This window comes from Nomascus leucogenys, chromosome 5, assembly GCF_006542625.1.
Source record: "Nomascus leucogenys isolate Asia chromosome 5, Asia_NLE_v1, whole genome shotgun sequence".
Lineage (NCBI taxonomy): Eukaryota > Metazoa > Chordata > Mammalia > Primates > Hylobatidae > Nomascus > Nomascus leucogenys.
In genome coordinates, this window is record NC_044385.1 from 75,917,768 (window position 1) to 75,939,359 (window position 21,592).

The 21,592-nt window shown below is 37.6% G+C and overlaps 1 protein-coding gene across 1 annotated transcript in view; it reads right to left on the reverse strand.

The window, feature by feature from the left end:
• KPNA3 (karyopherin subunit alpha 3) overlaps positions 1–21,592 on the reverse strand; it is a 92,210-nt gene that overhangs the window by 31,669 nt on the left and 38,949 nt on the right. The window contains exons 2-6 of the mRNA XM_030813413.1: positions 15,276–15,320; positions 698–787; positions 484–513; positions 347–399; positions 113–208 (exon numbers count right to left, since the gene is read on the reverse strand). Of these exons, the coding sequence (XP_030669273.1) occupies positions 113–208; positions 347–399; positions 484–513; positions 698–787; positions 15,276–15,320 (314 nt within the window). The remainder of the gene's footprint in view (positions 1–112; positions 209–346; positions 400–483; positions 514–697; positions 788–15,275; positions 15,321–21,592) is intronic.

Consider the following 21,592-nt stretch of genomic DNA (forward strand, 5'->3'; position numbering starts at 1 on the left):
CGATTGAAAAGCATCATAAGTACAAAACCAAACTGAACTCACTGTTTAAATAATAATCCAAACTTTAAAGTTAACTCAAAAAAACTGAATAGGGAGTCAAATCCATACTTACTTATCATCCCTTTCTAGACATTTGACTAGAATTGGTAAAATCCCAGATTTTATTAAGTCATCAATCGGTGGATTTCTGTCACTGGATAACAGTTTTCTAGGAAAATAAATATAAGAAATTAATTGCTATAATTTTCAAACTGTGAAAAGAAATAACAATGTATTAACTTCTAGACTCCCAGGTAACACAACTGAGGAATGACATAATTCTCTCTCTGGACAAATTAGTATTTACCTTGCTGCCTGGACAGCACTCAATTGAACCACTGGGTTATCACTTGTGGCATTCTGCAATACCAAATGTAAATTTCAGAAATGAAAAAAATCAATTTCAAAATACTTCAAAATGAGAATATTAAATTAATGACATACCTGCAATATAGCTTCTAGGGTTACATTTTGCTTAAAAAGAAAAAAAAAATAGTTCAGCAGAGTTTATTAGCAAAATTACATTCATTAAATAGTGTACCTGATAGAGTTAATATACTTTAATTATCATTATAAAGTTGGTCTTATATTAAAAATGAAGTTCTCACAGTTACTATAAAAATTATTTTAAAATCACTATTAAAACATGGTAACTTACTGCTTTAAAATCAGCATCAACATCTGAATCTTCTAGACTTTCTTCTTGGGGAACATTTCTCTTTTTCAATAAGTGTTCATCTCTTTTGTTCTGAAACGCAACCAATAAATGCTTAGGAAGTCGTAAGGACTACTGTTAATGAAAAATCCATTAAAACTACTTCAACTTTATTAGGCAATTATGAAACAAATACTGAACACATAAGGATAATATGAATTAAATGTGCATACTGCAAAACAATGACAAGGGTCACATTCTGGCTTTGGTAACAAAATTATCTGGCTTGCTTTTACACACACACAGCACACACACTTCATTAAGCACCCACCGTGGTTTTTTTTTTTTGTTTGTTTTTTTTTTTGGAGGCAAGAGTCTTGCTCTGTCACCCAGTCTGGAGTGCAGTGGCACAATCTCAGCTCACTTCTAACCTCTGCTTCCTGGGTTCAGGTGATTCTCGTGCCTCGAACTTCTGACTAGCTGGGATTACAGTCGTGCGTCACCGCATCTGGCTAATTTTTATATTTCTAGTAGAGATGCATTTTTGCCATGTTGGCCAGGCTGATCTCAAACTCCTGGGCCTCAAGCGATCCGCCTGCCTCGGCCTCCCAAAGTGCCTGGGATTACAGGCGTGAGCCACTGCGCCTTGCCTACTTGCGTAAGTTTGCTCACACTTAAATTGTAGATTGTTGGCAAAAATGGCAGTAATTCCCCTTCCCATATCCAGTCCCACACTGACTATAGGCATGGCTGTGTGACTTGCTTTGGCAATGGGACATTAAGCAAACAGACTTGAAAAGTGCTTACACAGCAGGGACAGGTTCTCTTTTGCAACTTTTTTCCTGAAACCACCTTGTGAACACCGAGCCATGGAGAATGAGACTGCGTGGACAACAACCAAGTCCCAGCCAAGTTACCTGAGACCATGCTAGATCATCTAGTCACCAACCAACCCCGCCAGCTGACCAGAGACAATAAGGGAAGCCTGCAGAAAATAGCTGAACTGGCCTATGCCAGAAAACCCACTCTGCCAACCCACAAAATTGTTAGCTCAATAAAATGGCTATTGTTTTAAGCTACATAGTTTGGAGTGGTGCATTATGAAGCAAAAAAACTAAATGATGCACTCATGTTTTTAAATTTATGCTGTATTTAAATTAATATGACTTCTAAAATTCCTAGTATGTTGTTGTTCCTTCTCTCTACTTGCTATGAATTTGTCTCCTGAATTACCACTTTAACTGTATTCTACAGGTTCTGACATATAATAGTTTTCCTACTGTTCATTTTCAGGTATTCTTAGATTCCATTAAGATTTCTTTGATGCTCAATATATTCAGACATACTTTAAAACGTTCACAACTATGAGGTTTTTGTAACTGTCTTATTCAGTGATTTCCAATTTAATTATATTGTAGTCAGAGAACATGTATGTACAATACACTGAAATTAGCTGACATCTGCTTTATACCAGAAGTTCCCAAACTTTCTCAGTCCACAGTGTAGTCCAAAGTAGTCATTTGGGAAAAAGAAAAGAAAAACAAATAAATTGAAAGAAAAAATTATTTCACTCTTAGATAAAATAATTGTAGAAAGGAATGTAGTGTTAACTTAAGTGTTTAAACTGTGGACTACCTTGAGATCTAATAGTTCTGTGGTGTCTGAAAGATGTCACTGTATTTCTCTCAAAACTGAAATATCCCAAAGACCCTTTCAGGTCACTGTGGAGCCCCGTGTTACCTCAGCGCAGAGTTTGGAAACTACATCTTATTCTATCATAAAACCAGTTTCCAAACACATATGTGGTTTTACATGTGTCTATTAGTTAAAATTTGTGAATTAAATTATTCAAATTTTCTATCTCTTCTTGTGTTTATTCATTACTAAGAAGAAAACCTCCCACAATGATTGTCTTTGATGAATTTCCCCTTCTAATTTTGTAAGTTTTGACTTCATATATATATACATATATATATATATATATATATATATATAGAGAGAGAGAGAGAGAGAGAGAGACATTCTATTAGGCATATACTAGTTTAGAGCTATTATAGCTTCTTTGTAAATTATTTCTTTTATCAAACATTGGGTAACAACCCCTGCATTTAAATTGAAAACACCCTAACACAGACCAAAATATCTATGGCACAAGAACCATATTTACTTATTTTTTATTTTTTAGATGGAGTTTTTGCTCTTGTTGCCCAGGCTGGAGTGCAATGGTGCGATCTCGGCTCACTGCAACCTCCCCCTCCCGGGTTCAAGTGATTCTCCTGCCTCAGCCTCCTGAATAGCTGGGACTACAGGCATGCACCTCCACACCCGGCTAATTTTGCATTTTTAGTAGGGACGGGGTTTCTCCATGTTGGTCAGGCTGGTCTCGAACTCCCGACCTCAGGTGATCCGCCCGCCTCAGCCTCCAAAAGTGCTAGGATTACAGTCGTGAGCCACCGCGCCCGCCCCATACTTTACTCTTAACAAAAATATGTATAAGCCAAGGAAAAATAATCACTGGGCAGGTTTCTAATGGTCAGATTAATCATTAAAACCAATAACTTAAACTGTCCCTTCACTTGATACCTAGAGATTTTTACCCTCCTGAAAACTGCACTACAATAAATTCAGCATCCATAAAGGGTATATTTTTCTTTAGTCAGGTGAGAAAGAAGCTCAGGGGTTATGGGAACTTACCTAATTTCAACACCCAACCAATCCTTAAAAACACATATGGATTAGATGGATTTCTTAAATTCCTTTAAAAATCCATTATTAATCTATTATCCATGTATGCATGTATTTACCTAGCCCTTTTGGATCTTCTATTTTCAACTAGGTTGAACCACATGAACTGCTTTGTAGGTCAAAGCGGTTAACTATGGGCAATTTCTTATAACCCAACTTAATACATTGTTTGAGTTAGTAAGTTCTGTATGTTATTAAACTCTACATAAAGTACTTCCTTTTCATTCCCAAATTCCTCTTTCCATCTTGAAAAACTGGCTTGCAATTCTATACCTAAACTTGTGAAGCAAGTTTGATGTGACTTCTTTTAAATCTTATGAAAAGGATAATTATATTATTTATCAGCCCCCTTTCAAGTTTGAAATAAGTAATTAAATCTGTTTTTATCCAATAATACCCTCACTTTAAATCTTCATCTATTTTAGGTTTTAGTTCCTTGGGTTTTTTTTTTTTTTTTAAAGAAATAGTCCAACCCTGGTTGCATCTAAATGCTTTTAATGAGGAAGGAAAATATACTCAATGAAAATTCTCCTCAATATTAACATGTATGAAATAATATTACTGCTGGGTGACTACATGGATATTCACCCACAAGTTTTATAAGTTATATTTATGTTTTGGGCACTCTGTTTAGTGTGTTATACTTTGATTAAAACAAATTTTTTTTAAAATAACACTACTTGTTCATCAATCATGTTAAGAACTGACAATCTAATGCATGTTTCTTTTCTCCCTGCAGGATCATTTAATTCATCTTATCAAATAGCTGCTTTTTTCAATACTAACTTAGGCTTTTTTTGGTAACTGAAATTTTTATTGAGATAATTGTATATTTACATGCAGTTACAAGAAGTAATATGGAGAGATCCCTTGTATGCTTTGTCCAGGTTACCCCAATGGTAACACTTTGCAAAACTATAGTACAGTATCACAACTGGGATACTGACATTGATACGATCCACTTATTTTATTCAGACTTCTCATTTTACATGTATTTGCATGTGTGTATGTGTATGTGTGTGTATTACAACCCATACAATTTTATCACCTGTATAGATTCATGTTATCTACCACCACAGTCAAGATGGTAAACACTTCCAAAAACACAACATGCATTCCTCCTGACCTTTTATAAGTAAAATCAACTCCTTCTCATCTCTCTGACACCGTATATAACCCTTGGCAACTACTAACCTGTCTTCCATTTCTAAAATTTTATCATTTCAAAAATGTTATATAAATGGGATTATATGGTATATAACCTTTTTATGACAGAATTATAGGCTCAGTATAATTGTCTGGAGATTTATATAAAATGTTGCTTGTATCAACAATTGTTGCTTATATAATTGTTCATTTTTATTGCTGAATAGTATTTCATCATATAGATACACTGTAGACATATTACAGTATGTTTACTTATTAAAGGCCATCTGTGTTCTTTCTAAGTTTTGGCTATTAAAAATAAAGTTGCTATATAGACATGCACGCACAGATTTCATATGAATACAAATCTTCCTTTCTCTGGGATCAATGTCCAGGATTGTAAGCACTGGGTTATACAGAGGTTGCATGTTTAGACAAAAAACTGACAAAATGTTTTTCAGAGTGACTGTACCATTTTACATTTCCACCACTAACATGAGTGATCAGTTTCTCCACATCTTCGCCAGCATTTGGTGTTGTCACTATTGTTTATTTTAGCTGTTCTGATAGATGTGTAGTTGTGGCTTTAATCTCTATTTCCCTAATAGCTAACGATGCTGAACATCTTTTCATGTGCTTATTTAAGGTCTGCATGTCCTCCTTTCAAATGAAATGACTCTTCACATCTTTTTAAATTAGACTGTTTCGGTTTTTCTTGAGTGTGTGTGTGTGTGTGTGTGTGTGTGTGTAAGAGCCACGGGTCTATGTTGCCCAGGCTAGCGTGCAGTGACTGTCCATAGGCAAGATCATAGCATACTGCAGCCTCCAACTCCTAGGCTCAAGTGTTGTTTCTGCCTCAGCCTCCTGAGTAGCTGGGAATACAGGTGTATCCCACTGCACCTGGCTCTTACTGCTGAGTTTTGAGAGTTCATTATATGTGCTGGATACTAGTCTTTTACTGAATATGTGGTTTAACAGATGTTTTCTTCCAATATCTAGCTTGTCTTTTCTATCTTTTCATATGGGCTCTCACACAGCAAAATTTTTAATTTAATCAGGTCCAATTTATCAATTGTTCTTTTATGGATTAGGCTTTCGTGGTCAAATATAGCTCTTTGTCTCCAGATCCAGAAAATTCTCTGTTTTTTCCTAAAAGTTTTATAGCTTTGTGCTTTACATTTAAGTCTATAATCCATTTTGTATTTTTGCATAAGGTGTGAAGTTTAGGCTCATCATTTTTGAAAAAGCTGTCCTTCCCTCCATTGAATTGGTTTTGTAACTTTGCTAAAAATCAGCTGCAGGTTTATTTCTGGGTTATATTTTCTGTTCCATTGTCTATGTCTTTCCTTCTACCAATAACACACAGTATTGATTACTATAGCTATATACTATAAGCTTTCATATTAGGTGAAGTAATTTCCCCTTTTTTCTTCGTCAAAATTGTTTTAGCTATTCTAGAGACTGTGTCTTTCCATACACATTTTTAAATGTCTGTCTATGTCCACAAAATATCTTGGTTGAATTTCAATAGGAAATGCATTGGCCGGGCGCGGTGGCTCACGCTTGTAATCCCAGCACTTTGGGAGGCCGAGGCGGGCGGATCACGAGGTCAGGAGATCGAGACCACGGCGAAACCCCGTCTCTACTAAAAATACAAAAAATTAGCTAGGCGTGGTGGCGGGCGCCTGTAGTCCCAGCTACTCGGAGAGGCTGAGGCAGGAGAATGGCGTGAACCCAGGAGGCGGAGCTTGCAGTGAGCCGAGATGGCGCCACTGCACTCCAGCCTGGGCGACAGAGCGAGATTCCGTCTCAAAAAAAAAAAAAAAAAAAAAAAAAAAAAAAAAAAAGGAAATGCATTAAACCAACAGATCAATTTAGGGAGAATCAATGTCATTATTATGTTGAGGCTTCCAATCCATGAACACGGTATATGTCTCTCCATTTACTTAAGTCTTGTTTCATGTCTTTCACCAGTATTTTGTAATATTCACTGTATAAATCCTGTACATGTTTGTTAATTTATACTGAAGTATTTTATTTTCTTTGAATTGTCTAAAAATTGTATTGTTTTTAATTTTGGTTTCTGCATGTTCAGCACATATAAATGCGACTGATTTCTTTATTCTGTGACCTTGCTAAACTCATCTGTTAGTTCCAGGAGCTTTCTGATAGATTCCTTGGGATGTTCTAAATAGATAATCACATTATCTGCAAATAGGGACAGTTTTAGTTCTTCCTTTACAAACTACATACCTTTCTTTTTCTTGCCTTATATGGCACTGGCTAGAACTTCCAGCATTATACTGAATAAGAGCAGTTATGATGGACATCATCACCTTGCTTCTGAATCTCAGGGGAAAGCCTTTAGTCTTTCACCATTAAGTATGATGTTAGCTGTGAGGTTTTTGTGGTGCTCTTTATCAAGATGAGGCAATTTCTTTCTATTCCTTTCATCAGAAATGAGTAACTGATATGATCATATGTTTCTTTTTTGGCTTATTAATATGGGGGAATTTAGAGTATTTTTTAAAAGATCTTTCAAACAGTTAACTAAAACAAGTACTGGATCTTATCAACCAAGTGGGGCACTTGGGTGGATTTTCTCTTTATGTAGGATCTTAAACTTGCCTTGCCTCCAAATCTAATGAAAATAAGGGCCTATGGCCTATCTGACTGACCAATCATCAAGAAAAGATTAGGTCAAATTTAATATAATATGCCAAAAGTTGAAAATGTAAGTAACAGGTTTTGAGCTCATTCTCAACCCATGAAGCATTACTCAACCAACACACATGTATTTTGAGGTATTATAGCATAATGGTTAAGAGCTCTGCCATTTATTAGCTTGTGACTATGCAAGTTACTTAATTCCTACGTAACTCTGTCTACAATGTGATAAAAAAAGAGGTACAGATGTGTGTTTAAGTGTCAATGCATAAAAGCCTCTCTAAATTGGGAAGAAAGAGAGCAAGGAGGTAAAAGAAAAAACAATTCACACGAAAGGAGTCAGAGGCCAGGTAAACAGTACCTATTAATAAACAGATGTCATCTGTCATCCTCAATTTTGAGGGATCAGTATCTGCTATTTGAAGTGTGATCCTTTCACTAGTTGATAATTCTCAAACTGTTTGTTACAGTTCTGCTACCAGATAAGGAGCTTTTACGTTCAGGGTGATAAGCCTCTAAAGTAACAAAAAAAGGTGGAGAGGGGAGCTTGTGCCAGAATGTAAATCAACTGTGAAACTAAGCACACTGTTTAGTTCAGCTCTTTATTTAGACAGAAAGACCTGCTTTAAACATATTATTTTTAAAAAGTTGACAAAAATTCTATATATGTATTGAGTAAAACATGATGCTCTGAAATATGTATATGCTGTGGAATAGCTATGAGTTAACAAACACAGCTGAGTGCGGTGGCTCATGCCTGTAATCCCAGAATTTTGGGAGGCTGAGGCGGGCAGATTGCTTGAGCTCAGAAGTTCAAGACCAGCCTGGGCAACATGACAAAACCCTGTATCTACCAAAAATACAAAAAATTAGCTGAGCAAAGTGGTGAGCACCTGTGGTCCCAGCTACCCAGGAAGGTAGGAGAATTGTTTGAGCCTGGGAGGCAGAAGTTGCAGTGAGCCAAGATTATGCCACTGCACTCCAACCTGGGTGACAGACTGAGACCCCATCTCAGAAAAAAAAAAAAAAAAAAAAAATTAACACATGCATTACCTTACATTTCATTTTTGTGTGTGTGGTGAAAACACTTAAAATCTACTGTCAGTGATTTTTCAAGAATATAACACATTGTTATTAACTATAGTTCATAACCATGTGATATGGTTTGGCTGTATTCTCACCCAAATCTCATCTTGAATTGTAACTCCCACAATTCCCATGTGCCGTGGGAGGTGATTAAATTATGGGGTTGGGTCTTTCCTGCGCTGTTCTCATGACAGTGAATGAGTCTCACAAGATCTGATGGCTTTAAAAACAAGAGTTTGCCTGCACAAGCTCTCTTGTCTGCTGCCATATGGGATGTGCCTTTCACCTTCTGCCATGATTGTGAGACCTCCCCAGCCACACGTTAAGTGTGAGTCCAATAAACCTCTTTCTTTAAATTGCCCAGTCTCGGGTATGTCTTTATCAGCAACGTGAAAACTGACTCACATACCATGTTCTACAGTAGAGGTCTTGAACTTATCTCTCCTAACTGAAATTTTTTATACTTTGAATCAATATCTCCCCAAATCCCTGTGCCCCCCATCCCTGGCCCCAGCCCCTGGTAACCACCATCCTACATGAGTCTAGCTTTTTTAGACTCCATGCATAAGTGAGAGCATGTGATACTTGCCTTGTTTGCCTGGCTTATTTCTCGTAATGTAATGTCCTCCAAGTTCATCCACGTTGTTGCAAAAGAGAGGGTTTCTTTCTTTTAAGGCTGAAAAGTATTCCACTATGTACACATACCACATTTTCTTTTTCTATTTGTCTACTGGTGGACATTTAGGCTGATTCCTTATCTTGGGTATTGTGATCCAATAAACATGGGAGTGCAGATATCTCCTCAACATACTGGCTTCATTTTTCCTTTGGATATATACACAGTAGTGGGATTGCTTGATCACATGGTAGTTCTATTTTTAGGAACTTCCCCATACTACTTTCTATAATGGCTATACTAATTTACATTCTGACCAAGAGTGTATAAGAGTTTCCTTTTCTCCACATCCCCACCAACATGCATTATCTTTCATCTTTTTGATAACGGTTATTCTAACAGGTATAAGATGATATCTCACAGTAGTTTTAATTTTATTTCTCTGATTAGTAATGTTGAACAATTTTTGGTATACCTATTAGCCATTTCTATGTTTTGAGAATGTTTATTCTGCTCTTTTGCCCCTTTTTTTTTTGAGATGGAGTCTCATTCTGTCACCCAGGCTGGAGTGCAGTGGCATGATCTTGGCTCACTGCAAACTCCGCCTCCCAGGTTCACGCCATTCTCCTGCCTCAGCCTCCCAAGTAGCTGGGACTACAGGCAAATGCCACCACGTCCAGCTAATTTTTTGTATTTTTGGTAGAGATGGGGTTTCACCGTGTTAGCCAGGATGGTCTCAATTAACTGACCTTGTGATCTGCCCACCTTGGCCTCTCAAAGTGCTAGGATTATAGGTGTGAGCCACTGTGCCCAACCCTTGCCCATTTTTTTAATTGGTTAGTTTTTTTGCTATTGAGTTCATTATATAATATTAACCCCTTATCAGATGTATGGTTTGCAAATATTTTCTATAGGTTTTCTCTTTATTAATAGTCTCTTTTGCTGTGCAGAACCTTTTAAATTTGATATAATTGCATCTGTCTATTTTTGTTTTGTTGTCTGTGTTTTTGGGGTCATATCCAGGAAACATTGCCCAGACCAGTATCATGAAGATTTTCCCGTGTTTTCTTCCAGTAGTTTTACAGTTTCACATCTTATGTTTACATTTTAATCTATTTTGAGTTGATTTTTGTATATGGTGTGAAATAAGGGCCTGGTCTCATTTGTCTGCGTGTAGATAGCCAGTTTTCCCAAGACCATTTATTGAAAAGACTGTCCTTTCCTGTTGCATGTTCTTGGCACCTTTGTCAAAAAAAATGAAACACAAATTTGTGGATTTATTTCTGGTGAAATAAATTCTTGCATGTCAGAGCATATGTTTTTAAATATTCACCTTAGTTGCCTTAGAGACTCCTTTCTTTTTTTCTGGATAATATTATTTCCTTTCCAGTTACTATGGTTCGATTTCTGAAAATACTTGTAGTAGGACCAAAAATGAAATTAACTAAAGAAATCTCAAGTAATTTCTTATTTCAAACTTAACAATTCCCCAAGTAAGCCACAGAAAGCAAACTTTTCTGTTCCACTGTTCTGTGTGTGTGTTTTTATGTCACTATCATGCTGTTTTGATTACTATAGCTTTGCAGTAGATTTTCATATCAGGTAGTGTGATGCTTCTGGGTTCATTCTTCTAAGATTGCTTTGGCTATTTGGGGTCTTCTGTGGTTTCATACAAATTTTAGAGTTTCTTTTTTTCTATTTCTGTGAAAAATGACATTAGAGGTTTGATAGAGATTGCACTGAATCTGTACATCACTTTGGGTAGTATTGATATTTTAATAATACTAATTCTTCCAAATCCGTGAACATGGGATATCTTTCAATTTACTTCTGTCAGAAAGACTCTCTTGAAGGAAGCAGTGCCTTCTTTTACATTTTGGCACAAGCTCCCTAACTTGTCACAGATCAGGACCTTTGAGTAGCATGGCCTATATCTGAAGTATTTGTCTTAAAACTCCAATACACAACTTAAATACAAGTGCATATTTTTAGAGATCATAATTAAATTTAATTCGTGAATATCAGCACTTAATCGACGACGTAGCCACAATTTGATTAGGCATTTTGAGATGGGCTAAGGAAGAGACTTAGGAGTTATTTGGGAGGCTGGGGTGGAGGGATGTAGATGGATAGTGAATGTGGTTATTATCTGCACTTTAGAAGCTTACAATCTAAGGGAAAATGAAATATTCAAAGCAAAATCCCATGGAGTAAAGTGAGTTACAATCGACGGATGATATCCACTAGTTCAATTTCTCAGTGAAACTCTGGGGACTAGCTCTCTCTTGTTTTCAAGAATCTCAATGTCACTAAATAAAAACAATATGATTTTCTCCTCAATGGAGCAATAGAGAGAGCAAGGCCTGGAATCAGGGACAGATACTCTGACCATAAAGAGTGGAGGAATCTTCTCTTGAAGAGCTCTCCACATCTCTGTAAAATCACATCAAAATCAATTAAGTTTTGTCTGAATAAACTTTAGGCATTGTTTCAGGAAAAGTTTGCTTTCTACTGCTTACTTGGGGAATTCTTAAATTTGAAATAAGAAATTGCTTGAGATTTCTTTAGTTAATTTCATTTTTGGTCCTACTATAAGTATTTTCAGAAATCGAACCATAGTAACTGGAAAGGAAATAATGTTATCCAAAAAAAAAGAAAGGGGTCTCTAAGGCAACTAAGGTGAATATTTAAAAAGATATGCTCTGACATGCAAGAATTTTTAGTTCTATAAATTAGAGAAGGCAGCACAACAACAGGAGGAGGATCAAGTAACCAAATAGATAAATTAGTAGCTTAGATTTATGAGCACATTAGAAAGGCTAAAATGATTAAACAAGAGGAGGCTTCTGAACTAATACAAAAGTTTTAACGTTGAATTGCAAGCATGAAAAGTTACGGAAAAGTATGGGCCCATATCTGGTGGCAGATGGTGTAATGTTAACAGATGGCAATAAATACTAATTACTTAATTCCAATTTTACTTCTATTGCATCTATTAAAGAAAGTAATCTTCATTTGGTGAATGAAAATCCAGACAAAAAAGGACGCACACTTTTCTACCTATATAGAGTTCTAAATATGCAAAATAATCTGTGTTAGAAATCAGAATAATGGTTACCTTCGGGGATAACCAATACCTAGAAAGGGGCATTCTCTCTTTTGGGGTATTCTCTTTTTTGATCCAGGAGCTGGTGGTTACACAAATGTGTTCACATTACAAATATTCATCAGGCTGGATACTTACGATGTGTGGAGTTTTTGTATGGATGGTGTATGTCAACAAAATGTGAAAAAGAAAAAAAGTTTAAAGTGTTAAGACTGGAAAAAACACCTTACTTTATTAAGCTAAGGCTTAGCTCATTTCTCTGGTCTAAATGACCCAAAGATCTGAAAGAACTTGCAAATATGATTACCAAAGTATTGTTGTGTCCATAAGGGAGCTGACAGGGAATGGGAATTAACAAGTATTTTTATGCTTATGTTAATGTTTATTATGTTAATGTTTATTAATATACAAAATGATTGATGATCAATAGATAATAGACATAAAATAATTCTATCATTAGTTGTTAATCCATTGATGACTGAAACAAAAAAATGATCTTCCTTGTTAATTTCCTAATTTTGGAGCTACTGGACTAATTACATAGAAAATATTCTATGTTCCGAGTAGCTGGAACTACAGGTGCACGCCACCACACCCAACTAATTTTTGTATTTTTAGTAGAGACAGGGATTCACCATGTTGGCCAGGCTGGTCTTGAACTCTTGACCTCAGGTGAATTTTTTGAAATTTAGTAAATACATACTACAACTCTTAGCAAGTATTTTCAAAATTTAATTTTAAAAAGGGGGTGGGGAAAGGGTACTGGAGAATGGATGTCAGGAACTATATACTATACCAATAAGCATGACATTGATTGGCAAAAATTCAAAATATGGTTATTTAAACATTTAGAAAAAATAAGCTAATTCCAATTTATCCTTCAGGTTTCAGCTTAAATGTTATTTCTTCAGACAAATCACCTTTGAATGCCCCATTTTAAAAAAAACCTCACTCTATTAACTTTCATGGCTATTTTTCCTCCATAGCATCATTCACAATTTGTAAGGATATATTTGGTTATGTGATTATTTATCTAGTGTTCACCTCCATGAGACAATCGCTCAAATGGTAATGCTTGGTTGAATAACTAAATGCATTTCTAATGAAGACCTTATGAATGTAGTTAAAATGAGCTTCTGGCAATATTGTTGTAAAACTACAGATTTGAAGAGCTACCTAGCCCGTGTATGAAACAAAGCGTGTATTTAAAATAATTGTTTTTTTTTTTTTTTGAGACGGAGTCTCGCTCTGTCGCCCAGTCTGGAGTGCAGTGGCGCAATCTTGGCTCACTGCAAGCTCCGCCTCCCGGGTTCCCGCCATTCTCCTGCCTCAGCCTCTCCGAGTAGCTGGGACTACAGGCGCCCACCACCACGCCCGGCTAATTTTTTGTATTTTTTAGTAGAGATCAGGTTTCACCGTGGTCTCGATCTCCTGACCTCATGATCCGCCCGCCTCGGCCTCCCAAAGAGCTGGGATTACAAGCGTGAGCCACCGCGCCCGGCCTTAAAATAATTATTAAATAATAAATGCACAAGTCTATTTCTAGTGACTGTAAGAGAATGTGTACTTTCAGAATCAAGACCTCCTTCCTTCTCCCTACAACTGAAAAGTTTCAAGACGGTAATGTTTTTTTTAATTTTTATTTTTTTTTGAGACAGAGTCTCACTCTGTCACCTAGGCTGGAGTGTAGTGGTGCGACCCTGGCTCACTGCAGCCTCTGCCTCCAGGATTCAAGCAATTCTCCAGCCTCAGCCTCCCGAATAGCTGGAACTACAGGTGCGTGCCACCACACCCAACTAATTTTTGTATTTTTAGTAGAAACAGGGATTCACCATGTTGGCCAGGCTGGTCTCGAACTCTTGACCTCAGGTGATCTGTCTGCCTTGGCCTCCCAAAGTGCTGGAATGACGGCATGAGCCACCGCACCCAGCCCAAGATGGTAATTCAATATAGGAAGGAGTTTTAGGAGTGAATTACATGAGGAAAAGTCTAACCTAAGACAAACACCAAAGATCTGAAATAAGTTTTAAATTTATTTTTTAAAAGATATGTGTATAAGCCGGGCGCGGTGGCTCACACCTGTAATCCCAGCACTTTGGGAGGCTGAGGCGGGCAGATCACAAGGTCAGGAGATCGAGACCATCCTGGCTAACACGGTGAAACTCCATCTCTACTAAAAATACAAAAAATTAGCCGGACGAGGTGGCGGGCGCCTGTAGTCCCAGCTACTCGGGAGGCTGAGGCAGAAGAATGGTGTGAACCCGGGAGGTGGAGGTTGCAGTGAGCCGAGATCGTGCCACTGCACTCCAGCCTGGGCGACAGAGTGAGAGTCTGCCTCAAAAAAAAAAAAAAAAAAAAGATACGTGTATAGAAAGAGAATTCACTATTATTTTCTGGATTAGCAATTTAAGTATTTGTTTCAAATAAAATGTGTTCACATGAAAACACAATTTGGGCCAGGCATGGTAGCTCACGCCTGTAATCCCAGCAGAAGGACGATTGTTTGAGTCCAGGAATTCAAGGCTAGCCTGGGTAACATAGTGAGACCTAGTCTCTACAAAAAATAAACAAAAAATTAGCTGGGTGTGCTGGTGTGCCTGTATTCACAGCTGGGTGTGGTGGTGTGCCTATATCCATAGCTACTCAGCCAGCTGAGGTGGGAGGATCACTTGAGCCTGGGAGGTCAAGGCTGCAGTGAGCCAAGATCACATCACTTCACTCCAACCTGGACAGAGTGAAATGCTGTCTCAAAAAAAGAAAGAGAAAAAAGAAAACACAATCTGATGAAGGTAACTCTAAAATCCTCCAAAAATAATGGAAGAAAATACAATAAATTTTAATAGCAGTTGCTTTCAGTTGGGAAAATACAAGGTTTTTCTACTTTTATTTACTTTTCTAAAGTATCTTTAACGAGTATGTATAACTTTTACATGGGGAAAGGGAGAGGAAGCCCACAGAAAGAGGATATCAAAGAAAAAGTATCTAACTTCATCAGATGTTATGAGAATTTCAGTGATGGTAAAGTGCTTCACACAGGGCCTAGTATCCTCAGTAAATGAAAGCTATTATGAATAAGTACCATGACAAAGTATCCAGTGATGTGTGGTTTTAGGGATGACCACTAATTTGCCACAGTATTTTCATTATTCAAGATACACAGAATTTTAACGTCAGAAAAATCTAATTACTTTTCTTTAAATGTAAATCAACCTTACCTTCCGCAGTTCCACTGTCACTTCATTTCTATGTCTTCGCATTGTCTAGAAAAGAAAAACAAAGATTACAGATGTATCAAAATATGGATACTGTAAGTATATAAAGATCTCAGCTGGGTGCAGTGGCTCATGCCCATAATCCTAGCACTTTGGGAGGCCGAGGCGGGCAGATCACTTGAAGTCAAGAGTTCAAAACCAGCCTGGCCAACATAGTGAAATCTAGTCTCTACTAAAAATACAAAAAAATTAGCCAGGCTTGGTGGCAGGCACCTGTAATCTCAGCTACTTGGGAGACTGAGGCAGGAGAATTGCTTGAACCCGGAAGGCAGGGGTTGCAGCAAGCCGAGGTGGCGCCAGTGCACTCTAGGCCTGGGTGACAGAGCGAGACTGCATCTCAAAAAGAAGAAGAAAAAAAAAACTCAGCTATTTGAGTTAGAAGTCATTTAATATTGGCTGGGTGCAGTGGCTCACACCTGTAATCCCAGCACTTTAGGAGGCTGGAGGATCACATGGGGCCAGGAGTTCGAGATCAGCCTGGCCAACATGGCAAAACCCCATCTCTACTAAAAATGCCAAAATTAGCTGGGTGCAGTAGCACGCCCCTGTAGTCCCAGCTACTCCTGGAGGCTGAGGCTCAAGAATCGCTTGAGCCTGGGAGACGGAGGTTGAAGTGACCTGAGATCATGCCACTGCACTTTAACTTGAGTGACAGAGCAAGACTCTGTCTCAAAAAATAAATAAAAAAGAAGAAATTTATAATCTCAATGACTGATAGATGTTATACTTTAAATGATGAGCTACAATTAGTTAAAAAGCCAAATTCTGTATTTTACTGGATATCTGTTGGTTAATATTGTGGAAGGTGGGACTTGGCTGCCTAGGACCCATTTCCCTGCCCTAATTGTACCCAGTCATCTTTGGGGAATTATATCCTTGCCATCCTTAATGAGACCTAGTCTTAATGAGACCTAAAGTGGCTCACTCTCTCCTAGCTTAAGTAGGTCACAAGACTCAACTACACTATCAGAATTATCTCCTCTATAACTCTGCATCTTAGGGAGAAAGGGGAAAAAAAGGCACATTAAATTCCAAAGGAAGAATTTTGGACAAGGTAGTAAATAATGCCTATATCCTTGACTTGCTCAATTCCCAGTTCTTCCATTTCTCTACTCATCTTATGAACTATCTTATATTCTTCCAATAAATTATGGTTTTGCTTAAGTCAGCCAGGGATGGTTTCTGATGCCTGCAATCAATGAATTATATCTCTAATGATTCATATTTTTAAAAAGTAAATTCATTGCCATGGCCTTAAAAACATGAAAATAAAAATAAGTTTGAGATAGATGTTTTGTATCAAAAGGTAAGGTATCCTTCTGAGTTTAAGAGGATCTATCAGGCATGCCTTATGGGGAAACACTGAAATAATATATATCTCCCCTCTAACATACTGATATAATGGATTCTTTTATTACATATATAAGCATGGTTACATCCTTATATTATTGGAATAAAGGCTATATGGTCATGGTATATTATTATTTTAATATACTGCCAGATTCAGTGTGCTATATTTTATTTAATAATTCTTGTGATATCTCTTAAACCACAATGATCTTCTTAAGGAAAAAAATCTCATAAAATCCCATACTGAAATAATCTAGATATAAACTTATACTTAAATACAGATATATATTAAATATAAACAAAACTGCCAAACAAAATTCAAATTAGTCATATTCATTTCATGTGATGGAATGATATACTGATAAAAACTATTATCCCTGATAAGGTTCAACACTAGAAAGAGCCTTGAATTTAATTCTATATTTAGTATGTTTCCATATTGTGACTTTAGTACTATTGATATAATGTCTTACGCATAAATTCATAAAAATGACAAATGTTGAACAATCTTCAAATACCAACATTAATGAAGTGTTATTTGATAACTCTATAAGCTATCTTTATTCACTGGAAGATTAGAACTCTACCACTGTTAAAAATTTTACCTAAATGAATATTTACTCCAATTTTTCCTATAACTGAAAAGAAAAATATTCTCATTGCAATATTTGCAACACTTAACTATTTATGAATTATTAAAAGATGATGCATAACAAAAAGATCCAGGCAGCATATCTGCTCCAAAATATGATTTTCTGTTCTATCATCTTAATTCACACTAAGATATTTCTGTATAGACAGAATTAGTGAGTTAAATTCTGAAGAACCACACTAAATTAGGAAACCATACTTAGGTGATTAATGTTTTAAACACCCCTAAACAGGAGTTAGCTCCCAGGTAGTAAGTGCTTCGAATACAAACATCTCAATTTATAGACACTGGTTTGATAATCTGCATAAGGAAACGTGGAAATAGATTTTTACTGCTAAAGTAGAACTGTTATTCAAGATATATGAATTGACTAGAAATACAGGCAGCTTGATTCTTACTTTTTGGGGTCTAAGAATCCGGCAGGCCCTACAGCTCAACTTCAGAGAAGTTTCTGTGTCTAGAAACCCCCTTGATCCTGTGTTCCATCCCTTCTTAGAGAACTGTATCACCTAATCCTAGTCAGAACATTGTGGTATCTGCTTAGGGTTGAAGTTTTCTTACAAGGTGGTAATCTCCAGTCTAAAAGTACTATTCCCATGAAACGAACCATATGACTTTTGTGACTGCTTACTAATACATATTTATATATGTAGCAGAATTCTAAGATTTGTGTATATAACTCACTAGTAGCAAAACTTCAAAGACGAAAGTATCTGTTACCCTCACCTATCTCTAATAATTAAAGACTACTTATTCACCCAAAAGAATCATGTAAGTGTAAATGGCCAAACTCACTTAGGTCAGTTAAGAAGAAGAGGTACTGACTACTATACATAAGTACTTCTGAGTTAGTCATGACTTACTATGCCTTTGTTTAAATTACAGAAAAAGATGGACTCCCTTATATTCTCCCTTATATTCTTCCCAAGTGATCTCATCTACCCACATGTCTGCAATTACTGTTTCATGACCACTCCCAAGTATCTATTTTTAGTCCACTCTGTCTCTTAAGCTCCTAATCTATAAGTCATTCACCCATTCAACAAAAATTTACTCAATACATTTAAAATACATCGGGCAATACATTTGCCAACTGGGAAGCAAGTACAGAATTCACGGTCTAGCACAGGGATCGGCAAACTATAGCCTGTGTATCAAATCTGGCAGGCTATCTGTTTTTGTAGGTCCCAACAGGAATGGTTTTTACATTTTTTAAGTGGTTACATTATAAATGATATTAAGTACCTACATCATGCTCTTATTTTTGCCTCTTTGCCCTCAAATGCTAAAATATTTACTATTTGTCCTTCTAAGGAAAAGTTAGCAGACTAGGTGCAGTGGCTCACGCCTGTATCCCAACACTTTTGGAGGTCAAGGTGGGAGGATCACTTGAGCATAGCCACGCTCAGCTGATTTTTCATTTTTTGTAGAGGTAGTATCTCATTGTGCTCATGTGTGCACCTACAGTTCCAGTTACTCGGGGGAGCTGAGATGGAGGACTGCTTAAGCACAGGAAGTCAAGGGTACAGGGAGCCATGATGGTGCCACTGCATTTCAGCCTAGGTAACAGAGTGAAACCCTGCCTTGAAAAAAAAAAAAAAGAGGTTTGCCAACACCTGGTCTAGTGGAAATGAGAGTAATAATGAGTGATAAAAATGTGTTAAGCTGGCCGGGCACAGTGACTCATGCCTGTAATCCCAGAACTTTGGGAGGCCAAGGCAGGCAGATCACCCGAGGTCAGGAGTTTGAGACCAGCCTGGCCAACATGGTGAAACCCCATCTCTACTAAAAATATCAAAATTAGCCAGGCATGGTGGCGCACGCCTGTAATCCCAGCTACTCAGTAGGCTGAGGCACAAGAATTGCTTGAACCTGGGAGGTGGAGGTTGCAGTGAGCCACGAGTGGGCCACTGCATTCCAGACCGGGCAACAGAGTGAGATTCTGTCTCGAAAAAAAAAAGTGTTAAGCTTGAGATAGGAAAGTAAATGTTAAGATCTGTATCAAGAGGAGATATAATCAGAGGGACAGAAAAAAGCTCCCAAAAGAATTAAAATATGTGCATATGTGTGTTAAGGGCTGGAAGAGAGATGGTTTAAAGGCTTCAAACTCAGTATGCTTAAAACTAATATACTTGTTCCCTTCCTAACACCCTCACCAAAAAGATCCCCCACGTCTCTCCTGTCAATACTCCTAATGTTAGGAAACTGTACAACCATCCAAATAGTTTCAAGAGACCAATCCTGGAAGACTATGCCTGTCTACTCACTCCTTCAATCCTCTGAAATCAAACAAGGCACCAGAACAGGATTCAAACCTCCCAGCTCCACTGCCATTATCTAAGAGTAAGCCACCATCATCTAATCTGGACTACTAAAATAGCCTAACCAGTCTCCTTCCACACATTGAATCAATTTTCCACAATGCAGCCGGGGGGTTCTTTTTAAAATGCAAAATCTGTGTCGTCTTTCTCTTGAATAAAATGTGTCAATAATTTTTTTCATCTCTTGGCATCCCCTGCCCCACACAAAAAATGTTATCAGAATAGCCAAACTCAAACTCCACAGACAAAACCTACAAGAGGGTCAGGCACAGTGGCTCATGCCTGTAATCCCAGAACTTTGGGAGGCCGAGGTGGAAAGATTGCTTGAGCCCAGAAATTTGAGACCAGCCTGTGCAACACAGTGAGACCTGTCTCTACAAAAAAATTACAAATTAGCCAGGTGTGGTGGTGTGCACCTGTAGACCCAGCTCTTCAGGAGGCTGAGGCAGGAAGATGGCTTGAGCCCAGGAGGTCAAGGCTGCAGTGAGCCATGATCATACCACTACAGCCTGGGTGATAGAGACCCTGTCCCCAAAACAAGCAAACAAACAACACCTACAAGGTTGGGAGACAAAGATTCCAACAAATTCTCAAATACAAGCACAGTCTGGTTAAATCACCAGCTACAGGACTCATATGCATATATGCAGAAGAAAATGGAAAGGCAGAAGTTATGGGGCAATTGAAGACCCTGAGAACAAGAGAACTCCCAAATCATGAATGACTAGAGACGTTGGAAAGGCAACTTGAGAACAGTTGCAAATGGATGGGATCTTTTGCACACACCAACATTGTTAAGTATGGTGGAGCTAGACACAAAATCAAAGAACTAAAGTCCTCTTCCTGGACAATGTCCTACAATGAACAGAGCTAGACCTCAGAAAATAGGATGCCAATGCCACCCCCTTTAAAAAAAAAAAATCATCTTGTAACAAACAACAGAAGAAAAAGATCTTGGCCGGGCGCGGTGGCTCACGCTTGTAATCCCAGCACTTTGGGAGGCCGAGGCGGGCGGATCACGAGGTCAGGAGATCGAGACCACGGTGAAACCCTGTCTCTACGAAAAATACAAAAAATTAGCCGGGCGTGGTGGCGGGCGCCTGTAGTCCCAGCTACTTGGAGAGGCTGAGGCAGGAGAATGGCGTGAACCCGGGAGGCGGAGCTTGCAGTGAGCCGAGATCGCGCCACTGCACTCCAGCCTGGGCGACAGAGCGAGACTCCGTCTCAAAAAAAAAAAAAAAAAAAAAAAAAAAGAAAAAGATCTTGAGTGGTGAAACTAGAAAGGCTATCCTGACCCACTTCTTGCTCTTAAAAGTTCAGGAAAATCTATCAAAAAATGGACAGGAAAGGATTGGCGTTGAAGCCCAAGCTGTAAGAAATGAGAGAATAGGAAACAGAGTGTTGCTATTGAAAGCCTACTGAAAAGACATACACACAAAACTGACAAAAACTATCCTAGAAAATGACAGAAAATGTGAAATAACATTATCAATCAGAATTAGAAAAACTCAGAAATGAGGTCCTAGCAATCAAAAAAGAATTAGAAATAAAGCAAAAAATTATTTCAGAAAGGAACCTAGCCAAGAGCAATCTTAAGAGCCAGTACACAACAGATAATGCTTAAGAGAAACAGACTATGCAAAGAAAAAAACTAATCAGAAATGAAAGTGAAAATTATCAGAAGGAAGTGACAATAAAGGCACTTAGATTTTAAATTCATAAAGAGTCCTCAGATAAGAAAACCGAAGCAATGAAATGGAGCAAATACTTAAAACTATAAATCAAGAAAAACTTCCTGAAATTAGAAGACTTGAACTGAAATACTGAAAGTACACCCAAGTACCTGGGGAATCCATCCGGAAAAACCAACACTGAGAAATATACAAGTAAAACTAATGGACTTCCAAAAAGAAAAGAAAAGGAAATTGCATCTGGAC